Source organism: Triturus cristatus, chromosome 4_1 (genome assembly GCF_964204655.1).
Source record: "Triturus cristatus chromosome 4_1, aTriCri1.1, whole genome shotgun sequence".
Classification (NCBI taxonomy): domain Eukaryota; kingdom Metazoa; phylum Chordata; class Amphibia; order Caudata; family Salamandridae; genus Triturus; species Triturus cristatus.
In genome coordinates this window covers 1,267,695,906-1,267,709,031 of record NC_140585.1, presented here as the reverse complement: position 1 = coordinate 1,267,709,031, position 13,126 = coordinate 1,267,695,906, and the positions used below count along the sequence as shown (strand labels likewise).

The 13,126-nt window shown below is 47.0% G+C and overlaps 1 protein-coding gene across 2 annotated transcripts in view; it reads left to right on the top strand.

The window, feature by feature from the left end:
• LOC146856561 (gametocyte-specific factor 1-like) overlaps positions 1-13,126 on the top strand; it is a 622,279-nt gene that overhangs the window by 87,335 nt on the left and 521,818 nt on the right. For both annotated transcript variants that reach the window (XM_085650745.1, XM_085650744.1), the window contains exon 4: positions 98-198. In XM_085650745.1, coding sequence (XP_085506871.1) covers positions 98-198 — 101 coding nt within the window. The remainder of the gene's footprint in view (positions 1-97; positions 199-13,126) is intronic.

Genomic DNA, 13,126 nt, shown 5'->3' with positions numbered 1-13,126 from the left:
TGGGAAGAAGCAGGACTGTTGAAGAATTAGATTAATAGTGAAACTACTGTTCCGCTTTTCTTCTTTCCATTATGTCTTTCCTTCTGTTTCTTCCCAGTGGATTCCTATGATAAGGAACAACTGATTCAATGTCCATATGATGCTAATCATCAAATCAGGGCCTGCAGGTTCCCATATCATATTATAAAGTGCAGAAAGGTAAGCAAGTTCTAAAGTGATTGTCACATTACCTATGTTTGTGTGTTTTGATGTTTACTTACATGTATGAAAAGTATCTACTCTAGCAGTAGGTGCTTGTTTAAAGTACACTAATTCTTTCATCAATTTTTGCCACTGTTTTTTCTAGCGGGGATACGGGCGGTTACATCAGCCAGATTTCAGCAGATGTATACACAGATAGCCTTGTAAGCCCTAACTAACCTACGCCAGGTTCCAAATGTCTTCCGACACTAGATAACTGGTGGTGGGCCCTAAGGACTGGAGAGTCCCTCAGTGTGCACTCAACTTCATCTTCTGCCTCCACTCAGTTGCATTATTGATCCACTTTAGCTGATCATTTGCCTTCCTAATACTGGCCCTTACAGGATACTTAATCTCAATTAAGGCATCCATTCTGAATTGCCTGTCAGTGTGTGTCCACAGGTACATTTCCCTGTTTTAAGGCCCATTGACATTTAATGCAGTGAATGACCCGATTGTAGGTGACATGCAAACAGTTTGGCACCTGAGCTACGTGCCCTCTGCAGATCACAGTAAATATGGGCAGTCCTTCTAGTATAGCCATTCGCTGCCACCACGGTCGTTAGTCTTCAGCAGCCTGGTGAGGTGAAAGTGGTCATACTCCAAAAAAGGGGAGTGCACAAGATGCTCCCTTCAAGACCACGAGAATAGCTCTTGGCCACCTCTCATGTCCTACTGGGCCTCTCTGTGTACTTGCATGATTGTTGTGCACAGAGGCCAACAGTACCCACAAACACTCCTCTTGGGACAATCCTAGCAGTAGTATATGCTCTCTCAAGCCATTCTGGTGGTCTCTTCTGTTTGGTCTCTGAGTGGCAGCTAAGTACAAAGGACTGATTAGTGCATAAGGTTTACAATGGCTATGCATCAATGTTTGAGACTTCACATGAGCATCCCCAGTTCAGTGGCAGGAAAGTCCACCCTAAAGGAGCAAGACCTATATGGGACTTGCTTTTGAAACGATTACTTGACTCCGTTTACTAAGAAAGGAGTACCCAGCAAGATTAAGATGAAGCAATGGCTGCTATAATATGAGCGACGTGGTTTTGCGACTGTTGTTCTTGTGACAAATTTAATGTTGGTGGTGACAACGGTCACCACCATTAAATCCGACAACAGTGATGGAAATTCCCTATGAATCAATCCAGGAGCAATAGCTCCTCATGATCTAGAACTTGGCGCTCCACATCTTCACCAAAAAGTGCATTCTTCAGAAGCAGTAATTCATAAAGTGTCCAGTGCCTGCTGTATAATAGATGGAACTGGATCTCCCAACATAGTCTAGTCTTTTCTGAAATTACTATTGGATGGTACATTTTCCAAACTGAGTCAATACATTTCCTGTAAAGAGATTAGAGCCTCAGTAAATGTTGCAATCTTCTGCATAGGCAAGGCCCAAATTGTGTGATGCTAGAAAGGTTTGCATGACCGAAATAAGCTATCTTTCTTCAAGAGACATAGCGTCGCATAGAGAGTCTCTTTACATTTTGAACAATACGCCATGTAAATCCAGGAAATTAACATTGTGAAGTCAGTAGGACGTGCAAAAGGAAAATCCACTTTATTCCAGCATTGTTGTGATACATGATGTACATAAAGATCATCCTGGTGCCCCCTCAGGCTGACAATATTGCAACACTATGGACGGCTGTAAAGCTAGGGGTAAACCCATGATGCAGTGAATACAGGAATCCACTTCTATAGCCCTTTCATGTAAGTAGTGAGATGACTTCTCATTAAAAAATTACAGAGTCCGATTTGAACCTGCTCTACCTCTCTTCACACAGTGGGAAATTCCTCTACGCACTAGTAAGCTTCTGATTGTTCCGCCCTGGATGCTCTCTCCTTGTTTGATTCACAGTCTCCATTGACCAGAGTTTACATGTATAAGAATCCAATGTGGCATTTCTAATGACCATAGTATAAGCTGCAGTTCCTGATGGGTAAGATTACCCAGTGGAAAACCAAAGGAGTTTGTCTTGCATCCTTCCTCGCACCACTACTCGTTGCTTCAGAGTTGTAGTGGGGCAAATAAGAGACCCTGGAGAAATGTGCTTATCCTACCCATATGCTGTCCTGTTTGGCAGTAGGATGTTTCTACCCTGGCGGAATTCAGAAGAGAACTCAAGACCTGGTGTTTCGAATCAGACCACCTATACCTCAGCGCCCGGATACCCTCAGGAGTGAGGAGCTTCTTTGTAAAAGACCTATTGATCTCTGCGAACAAATTAAATTGGAGTGCATTAGCAGAGTCATGTCCTAAAGCTGATAATCCTCAACAAAATTCATCCTGGCAGAAAAATTCAAGATGGCGATTCCATAGTCTTTGGACATCTTTATTAAAAATAGGGGGATCCATGGTAATTATGGACCATGATTGTCATTTGAATGCCTTGTTTTTAGACTGGATTTATCTGCACGCTGTAGCTGGAAGGGTGCTCTGGTCTACAGACCGCCTGGTTCTGTACTTGACTTCACCAATCAGCTGCTTGACTTCATTTCCCCTCACATAATTGCCTCACGTCAATTTCTCCTGCTTGGAGATTTTAACATCCACAGCGAAGATGCTTCCAATCAAGATGCAAGACTTTGCCTGCAAGACCTAGCAGCCTGCGGTCTGGCAAAAACCAACTGTGCCCCCACCCATATCGCAGGTCATACCCTGGATCTTATCTTCGCTAACTCACAGGATATTAAATGCGGTGAGACCTTCCCACTCACATGGTCTGATCACTTTCTAATACAGTTTCAACTTTTTGGTCCCATTGACCATTCCCCTGTCGCTACCAATAACCCTGCTACTCGACAGTATAGACCTTGGCATAAACTGATGGCAAATCATCTTTCCTCGCTTTTCTTGACGTGGGACTGGGATAGCATGTCTTGTGATGTTAACCAGCTACTTGACCTCTTTAACTCTAGAGTAATCAATTTACTTGATAAAGTGGCCCCTTTGAAATCTCTTACGCACTCACCCAAAAATTCCGATACGAGCTGGTACTTGTCTGCTCTTCGCGAAGAGAAAAGTTCTTGCAAGAAGCTAGAGCGTATTTGGCGACGCTCGCATAATGAACAAGCCAAATCCATGTATAAGGCTGCATTAACCACATACCACAATCACATTAAAATGGCTCGCAAAATGCACTTTCCCTGTATATTGGAACATGCTGGCAACAATTCCTGATTGCTCTTCCAAATTGTACGTGATTTTACCAATCCTAAATCCTGTGAAACTAGAGACATTTCTTCCCAATCGTTATGTGATAGCATTTCTACCTTTTTTATACAAAAGATTGAAAATATCTATCAAAGAATCACACTTTCTAATACCTCCTCCCCTGTCCCCGTTGTAGCTACTCATGACCCTGTCAGTGGAAAGTCCTCCTTACTTACTTTTCCCAGCATTACTTGCACTGAAGTACAGTTACTTCTGAAATGCACCAAATCTGGATCTCCCCTGGATATTATCCCAGCCAAAGTCGCCTCTAATTTTGCGGATCAGCTTGCCGCTCCTATCTGCACTATTATTAATAGCTCTCTGACATTTGGCAGCCTACCACAAAGCTGGAAACATGCTCAAATCATTCCTATACGTAAAAATCAAAAAATCTCCCCTGACGAACTAACCAACTATCGTCCAATTTCGCTGCTTCCCCTACAGAGCAAGATCACCGAAAAGCACATTAATAAGCATTTAGCTGCTTTCATTGAGTCTACATGCGCACTCCAATATTTCTCAATCTGGTTTTCGTGCTAAACACAGCACAGAGACTGCCTTAGTGGAAGTAACAGACAACATCAGGATGGCTCTGGACCAAGGTCAAGCGGCACTTCTGGTGCTGCTTGACCTTTCTGCAGCATTTGACACCATCTCTCATCGAGTTCTGCTGTCCAGATTACAGGGGATTGGGATCAGAGGTCTTGCATTGAAGTGGCTGTCTGACTTTTTGACCAACAGAACTCAGGCTGTGACTCTTGGTTCTTTCTCTTCTGCTCCCTCGCAGGTTACCAGGGGTGTCCCTCAGGGCTCATGTTTGAACCCGACTTTGTTTAACATCTACGTGACCCCCCTGGCTATACTTATGAGGGTACTGGGATTTAATCCCATCTCTTATGCAGATGATACTCAACTCCTCCTCACCTTCGATAAAAATAGACCTGACATACAACATATTTTCTCCCAGGGCATGAGTGCAATTGCCTCCTGGATGAAAGCAAACTATCTCCAGTTGAACTCTGAAAAATCTGAGATTATGTTGTTTGGGGGTGCGACCATCAGCTGGTTGCCCAGCTGGTGGCCTGAGGAGTTGGGTAAAGTCCCTACCCCCAAGGAGGAGGTCAAAAATCTGGGCATCAAACTTGATGTGAAACTCACCCTTGATACCCACATTAATGCTACTGTTGGCACTTGTTATCACATTATGAGCCTGCTTAGGAGAATTTTCCCATTGCTCCCCATCTTCACCAGAAGGACCATGATACAGGCACTCATTATGAGTAGAATTGATTACTGCAATGCCTAGCTTCTTTCTACGCATGTAGCCTCACTGGGTAAATTACAGGTAATACAAAACACGGCAGCACGCTTGGTAACCTGGGCACCCGCTAGGACCCCCTCTCTGCCCCTGCTGTCTAATTTGCACTAGCTACCAGTCAAAAAAAGAGTGGATTTTGAAATGGGCTGTATTATATTTAAAGCTCTGAATAGGCTCAGCCCCTCCTATCTTGTTAAAAAACTTAACATCTACACTTCAGGGCGTTCTCTCAGATCCGGTTCAAAAAGGCTTCTTTCGATCCCTAGAATCAACAAAACGCGTATGGGGGCAAAGCATTTTCGTATCTGGCCCCCAGATTTTGGAACAGTCTCCCCCAGCACCTCCGTGGTGAAATGCCTCTCCTACAGTTCAGAAAGCTACTAAAAACCCATCTTTTCTAATCTTCGGGCCTGATCAGTCATCTGTTTCCAAGCGCAGAGATACCCCTCGGGGTGATTCAGCGCTATATAAAATTATAAAATAAATAAATAAATTGTCTATTTCCGTTTTATTAAACCAGACAAAGACCTAGTCACTCGCTCAGATTAAAAAAGTGTTCAACTAATTGCAAATTAAAGCTTCTCCTGTTTAGTTTGAGATCTACCAACAGTAGTGGAGACCCATCTCCCATCTGCACCATCAAGTTCTCTTGTGTCCAACTAGACCTAGAATATTCAACTCTGAATGGCTTTTCAGATGCAAGTATATGGGTCACTCTTCAAGAGAATAGCGACCACCTTCGCTAGCTGCAATACTGCTTTAACGGTAAGTACATGACACGGATTCCTTAAAAGTTTCATTTGTGTGAACGGATTTGGATTCTCAGGAGTTTAAGCGGTCTCCTTTGGAAAATCCAGTATTAGGAGGAGACTAACCAGATATTTCTATGTGCATTCTGAGGATGCAGCTCTGATAGAGGCTGGATTGACAAGATCATTGCCTGTCATCAAATGATGCAATCCCATTCATAGTGAATAAAGTTGGGAAATGCAACCATGGGCTTTCATTTGGAGACTATCAGGATCTCTCCTTTGGAAAATTCAGTATTTGGAGGAGACTAACCAGGTATTTCCCTGCGCATTGTGAGGGTGCAGCTCTGATAGAGCCTGGGGTGGCAAGATCGTTATCTGTCATCAAATGATGCAATCCCATTCAAAGTGAATGAAGTTGGGAAATGCAACAATGGGCTTACATTTAAAGACTATCAGGAGGTGATGATGTTTTTTTATCCTCTATGAATCCTTCTACCATATCAGCATCTTGCTGATTTAGTTCATAAGATTTGCTCAGTAGTGTTTATTCCAAGGTCCTTGGGGAAAACGAATCCTGATCTAACTGCTGACCTGAATAGCATGTTCTGTTTCTGCAAACAGTGGTCTGAATAGCTGTGGGTCTAGGCCATTAATCGTGGGATTCAAATCACAATGAGAAATTAAACAAAAATAAAAAACTGATCGAGGCTTTCTAAGGAGGCATTTTTTTTAAAAGAGCAGGAGTTCTGCCGCAAGTAGCATGTTGGCTATACAACATCTGCAATCTCTTGGTAGGAAGAGAATGAGTGCAATTCCTCACAATCAAGCAGCCAAGTCAAACATCTATGGTGCATTTCCTGTTGATACATGACGTTGCTTACTTGTCTGCAGGTTTGTTAATTCTTTTTCTCTAGCATTCGATCTTCCAGAAATTCACACAATTGCATTATTCTCGCTGATCAGACTGGAATCCCTCCGTGGTCCATGTTAACACAGCACCATATCAATACAGCAAATAACATTGAAACAGCCATAGATAACTCGCAGCCAACACCATATAGCCACATAATCACAAACGATACAACCAGAAGGACCTGAGTTTGTAGAACATTTTACGGTGAAAGAAGCCCAAGGGAGAATGTTGAGCAACAATTTAGTTCGAGGCATGTGGGCTGCTGAATTCATATCTGTGCATAGATCGCCGCCTAGTGTTGGGTCCGAATGATTGCACATTGTTGTCCTGGAAGAGTCTTCGAAGTATCACGAGATAGGTGACTCCTCCCCTGGACCACAGTGCGCATGGGCATCCTCTCCATCCTTAGATTGTTTTTTTCCGCCATTGGGTGCTTATCTTAGCTCAAGTTAGGAAAATTCAGTTTAAGGCCAAAAGGCCTTTAGTTATCGTCGGTACTGTTCCCGTTCGGTATCGACTAGTTTCTTAGTGCTTTAGCACCTTCTTCCAACTTTTCGGATCCGCTTGGTCCGAACATCGAACTTCGATCGACGATGGAATCGAGGACTCCATTCAAACGGTGTCCTTTATGCCACGCGAAATACCCACACATCGACGTCCACCCGGTATGCAACAAATGTCTTTCACCGGATCACGATGAGTCAAAATGCATGGCCTGTGCCCGATTCCGCTGGAAGAAGACTCTCCGGAATCGACGGGCGGCGAGATTGGAGGCGCAGCAATTGGCGCCTGCCCCGGCCAACATCTTTTAGCACCGAAGACGAGGACGCCGAGAGCGTGGAAGACTTAGACTCCAGCCCCGCTTCCGAACACTACTCCCGATCGGAAGACGACGATGAGGTGATCTTTCAGAGAGAAGAAGTCGTCGAAGAGGTAGGAGACTACGATGAGGCCTTTGGGGCCGAGGAAGATGGCTCCAGCGAGGAGCTAGGCCAACCCGTCGATACGGAGGCCGAAACCATACGTCGTCATAAGGCTCAGGTCGAGGGATCGCCTTCGGGCCTTACCCAAGATCAATCTCACGGTTCTTCGGCCCCGCCTTCAGGCCCGGCCTCGAACATTTCGCAAGAGCCATTATTATCGAAGAAGACTGGATTCCCTTCAGCGAAACCGAAACCATCCATCGCACCAGTTCTAACGAAACCGAAAGTGAAACTGGTTGTGATCGGCTCGAAGGCCTCGAAGCCCTCCACTCCTTCGACGCCGGCGAAGGTCATCTGCTCTGACCGCGCAAAAAGGGATTTCGGTGCCGAGCTCACCGCAGCGGATACGGGTGCCGAGCCCAAGAAGAAGGCCCTCGGTCCCCACAAGGCGCCTCGGCCTCCGGCACCGACAACGTCGGCGCCCACCACCAAAGTCAAGGTGGCCACCCCGTCGACGTCGAAGACGGCAACGCCTGCCAAGTCATCGACTCCAACGAGCGTCGATACCTCCCTTCGGATCGATGACCCCATGGCTGCAAAGAAGTCGGGTGCCGCTTCCACGCCTACCTCCAAGGTGCCGACCGGCTCCAAACAGCCATCTGCGTTCACCGTGCACCAGGTCTCCGCATCGCTGCAACGCATCAGAGAACGGGCAGCCCTCCACTCTCCGTCGGGTCCCGACACGCACAAGGCTTCGACAGCACCCTCGGCGCCAACCAACATCTCATTTGGGTTGCCGCCGCCCGTGGCGCCGAAACTGTTCGAGATTCGGACACGTGTCCGCCAGACACAGTCCCCATCCACTGAACAAACAGATTTCGAGCCTTCGCAGCCACGGTTTATCGACGCCAACACTGGTAGGCTGATGCTCCGCAAGTGGAAAATCACGCCAGAGAAGGGATTGGACTCCTACAAAATTCCTCTCAGACACAAATTGCCGGCCGGGTCAGAGCCAGTGCTTCATGAACACTTTCAACCCTTCCATCAGGATCCACCGTCCTTTTCTCCCACGCCTTCAGAGGCAGACGCAGTAGAGGACTATGTAGGGGATGATACCACCTACCCTGGGGATGTCGATCCTGATGATCACCTGCAGGACCCAGATCAGGCATGGGATGACCCCACAGACCAGGGTGCCCCACCAGATACCCATGACACGCAGCTTTATAACATCAAGACATCTCCCACAGAGGACACTGCTGCCTTTAATGCCCTCCTAGAATGGGCTGCTGCCAATCATGGAGTAGGACTCCATTCTGACACTGTCGAAGAAGACTTCTTGGTGGACACTTTCGCCTCTTCCGAAAGAACTGTCAAAACTCTGCCCATGTTAAAAGGAGTTCTCAAACCTGCCAAAGACATTTTTAAAGAAACAACCAGGGCACGGGTGCTAAACCCCAGGATTGAAAAAAAATACAAGCCTGCACCCGGAGACCCTATGTACATTAGGGGTCAGTTGCCTTTGGACTCCATGGTCGTTGCTAATGCTCGCAAAAGAGCCCACTCACAAACAGGTGATGCTCCTCCCCCAGACAAGGAGTCCAAAGTGCTGGAGACATCAGGCAAACGGATTGCAGCGCAAGCAGCAAACATCTGGCGCATTGCCAACACACAGGCACTCCTGGCCCGTTATGATAGGTCCCACTACGACACACTAGAATCCCTACTCCAACATTTGCCAGATGAATATAAAGAGGCAGCGGAGCTCCTCATCGGAGAGGGACAACTCCTTACCAATGCATCCATCAAGTGCGCACTGGATGCAGCCGACACAGCGGCGAGGGCAATCAACACAAGCGTCATGTTGAGGAGGCATGCATGGTTGAGAATCTCAGGCTTCAAGCCGGAGATTCAGAACAACATCTTAAATCAACCGGTCAACCCAGACTACTTATTTGGCCCTGAAGTTGACACTACCCTCGAGGATTAAAAAAGACACTGACACTGCGAAATCAATGGGGGCTCTGCAAACGCAGCAGTTTCGTAGTGGCTCCTTTCGTCGCCCCGGGAATAGAGGAGCAGCTAGAGGTCAGGGGTCACAGCAGCAGTACACTAAAGGGGGCACACAAAGTACCTATGATAAAACCAATAGAGGTGGATATCGTGGCTCCAGCACCAAGGGCAGAGGACGTGGTTACGGCAACACCAGGTCCTCCCCCAAAAACAAACAGTGACGCCCTCTCCCTGCCCCCCGACCACATAACACCTGTCTGGGGGGAGACTCCAACGGTTCCTGTCTGCGTGGAAAGCCATCACCACAGACAGGTGGGTCAGGGACATTATCCAGCACGGTTACTGTCTCGAATTAACGTCCACTCCACCCAACATACCGCCAAAGCACCGTCCTATGTCCGTAGAGCACTTGGCGTTATTGCAGCAGGAAGTGCTAAGTATGCTGCAAAAAGGTGCCATAGAGGTCGTGCCCGTCAACCAGCAGGGAACAGGGGTGTACTCTCTGTACTTCTTAATCCCAAAAAAGGACGGGTCGCTCAGACCTATACTAGACCTGAGACCCCTCAACCAATACATTCTCTCAGAGCATTTCCATATGCTCACCCTACAGCAGGTTCTCCCGCTACTTAGTCAGGGGGACTTCCTAGCCACACTGGACCTCAAAGATGCGTATTTCCACATACCCATACACCCATCACACAGAAAATATCTCAGGTTCACTATTCAGGGGCATCACTATCAGTTCAAAGTTCTCCCCTTCGGAGTAACAACAGCACCCAGGGTCTTTACCAAGTGCCTAGCAACAGTGGCTGCACATCTACGAAGACAACACATTCACGTCTTCCTTTACCTGGACGACTGGCTTGTTCAGGCAAAGTCAGCCCAGCAATGTGCCAGCCACATGTCCCTCACCATTCACAGTCTGGGATTCTCACTAAATTACCCAAAATCACATCTCCAACCCGCACACGTACGACAGTACCTGGGCGCGACCATAAATACTCTGGCAGCCACAGCTCAGCCAAATTTAGTGAGGATCAACAGCATGCAACTGCTGATCTCAAAGTTCAAACCTCGACACTCCCTTCCTGCGCGAGTGTTAATGCAGTTGATAGGCATGATGGCCTCCTGCATTTTCATAGTCCCGCACGCGAGACTACATATGCGCCCGCTTCAGGAGTGCTTGGCACGTCAATGGAATCGGGCTCATGGGCAACTAAAAGACCTAGTGTTGGTGAGCGGTCGGGCATACAACTCTCTGCATTGGTGGAATGCACAAAACCTTTGCAAGGGCCGACCGTTCCAAGAGCCTGTTCCACAAATAATACTGACAGCGGACGCCTCTCTCCAGGGTTGGGGAGCTCATGTACTCATTTACACAGTGCAGGGACTATGGACAACGCAACAAAAGAAAATGCACATCAACGTTCTGGAACTGATGGCAATCTTCCTAGCAATGAAGGCATTCAAAGTACACTTGTGCAACAAAGTCGTGTTGATCCGGACGGACAACATGACTGCCATGTACTACATACAGAAGCAGGGAGGAACACACACTCCACAGTTGTCTCATCTGGCTCAGAGCATGTGGAAGTGGGCCATTCAGAGGAACATATTCCTCATTGCGGAACACCTCCCCGGCAAGGACAACCAGATGGCGAATCTGCTCAGCAGACACAGCCACCAGATACACGAGTGGGAAATACACCCATCAGTACTCCAACCGCACTTCCTACAGTGGGGTCATCCAGAGATAGATCTATTTGCCACAAACGAAAACGCAAAATGCCAAAGCTTTGCCGCCAGGGTCCCACATCCACAGTCACAGGGCAATGCGATATGGATGAACTGGTCCGGCAGATTTGCGTACGCTTTTCCCCCAGCGCCATTAATACCGCTAGTGGCACGCAAACTGCGACAACACTCACTGACACTCATCCTAGCTGCTCCCACATGGGCGCGCCAACCATGGTACACCACCTTTCTAGAACTTTCCGTGGTGCCGCATCATAGGCTGCGGATCAAACCCGCACTTTTAACGCAGAACCATGGCGACATTCAGCACCCAGATCCGCAACAGCTGAACCTGGCAATCTGGCTCCTGAAGTCTTAGAGTTTGGCTACCTAAACCTGCCACCTGACTGTATGGATATCATCAAGGAGGCCAGGAGACCCACTACCAGAGCTTGCTATGCGGCTAAATGGAAGAGGTTTGTCATTTACTGCAACAACAATGACATTACCCTGCTGGACGCATCCATTCAAAACATCATCTGTTACCTCTTACACCTATACCGATGCAATCTGGCATACAACTCAATACGTATCCATTTAACCGCAATAGCAGCCTATCTCCAAAACAGGCAGCACCTCTCTTTATTCAGAGTGCCTGCCATCAAAGCCTTCTTGGAGGGACTCAAACGAGTAATTCCCCCAAGACACCCACCGGCACCGGTGTGGAACCTCAATTTGGTCCTCACCAGATTAATGGGTCCACCCTTTGAACCTCTCCTTTCATGTGAGATTCAATTCCTCACCTGGAAAGTAGCTTTCCTAGTGGCAATCACTTCGTTAAGAAGAGTTAGTGAACTCCAGGCACTAACCATTCAAGAGCCATTCATACAGGTTCACGCAAACAGGGTTGTACTACGTACCAACCCCAAATTCATGCCCAAAGTGATATCGCAGTTCCACATGAATCAAACTATTGAACTGCCTGTTTTCTTTCCAAGTCCACAGTATGTCGCAGAGAGAATGCTCCATACACTAGATGTAAAGAGGGCCCTCATGTACTATATAGACAGAACTAAGGACTTTAGGAAAACAAAACAACTTCGTTCCCTTTTCTACACAACACAAGGGCAACGCCATTTCCAAAGCAGGTATAGCCAGATGGATCGTTAAATGTATTAAAATTTGCTATCAAAAGGCTAAACGCACATTAACGATTCCCCCACGAGCCCACTCAACACGAAAGTTAGGGGCATACATGGCTTTCCTAGGAAACATTCCTTTACAGGAAATATGTAGAGCAGCCACATGGTCCACTATACATACATTTACCAAACACTACTGTGTAGATGTACACTCAAAACAGCAGGCAGCTGTAGGACAGGCTGTTCTCAAAACTCTTTTTCAGACTGCTGCAGCTGGCACGGGTAGCCGCCGCTAATGGAGGTACTGCTATGTATTCTATGCACAGATATGAATTCAGCAGCCCACATGCCTCGAACTGAATATGCTACTTACCAGTATGCATCTGTTCTTGGCATGTAGGGCTGCTGACATTCATATCGCCCACCCTCCTCCCCGGCGCCTGTAGCACTCAGAATTACTGTATAGCATGGTCATCACTTACTGTATCTACTCCATCACTGCCACAATGGCGAAAAACAATCTAAGGATGGAGAGGATGCCCATGCGCACTGTGGTCCACGGGAGGAGTCACCGATCTCGTGATACTTCGAAGACTCATCCAGGACAACAATGTGCAGTCATCCGGACCCAACACTAGGCGGCGATCTATGCACAGATATGAATGTCAGCAGCCCTACATGCCAAGAACAGATGCATACTGGTAAGTAGCATATTCAATATATAACGCTCGGAGTTGCTGAATGATTAATATAATTTTACATTTCTTTATTCAACAAATCACGCTTGAAAGATGAACGATTTGATCGGCTAGCAGGCATGAGAGCTGCTAACCAACTGCCTAAATGTAGCAAGTCTCCCATATCTGTTTTTTTT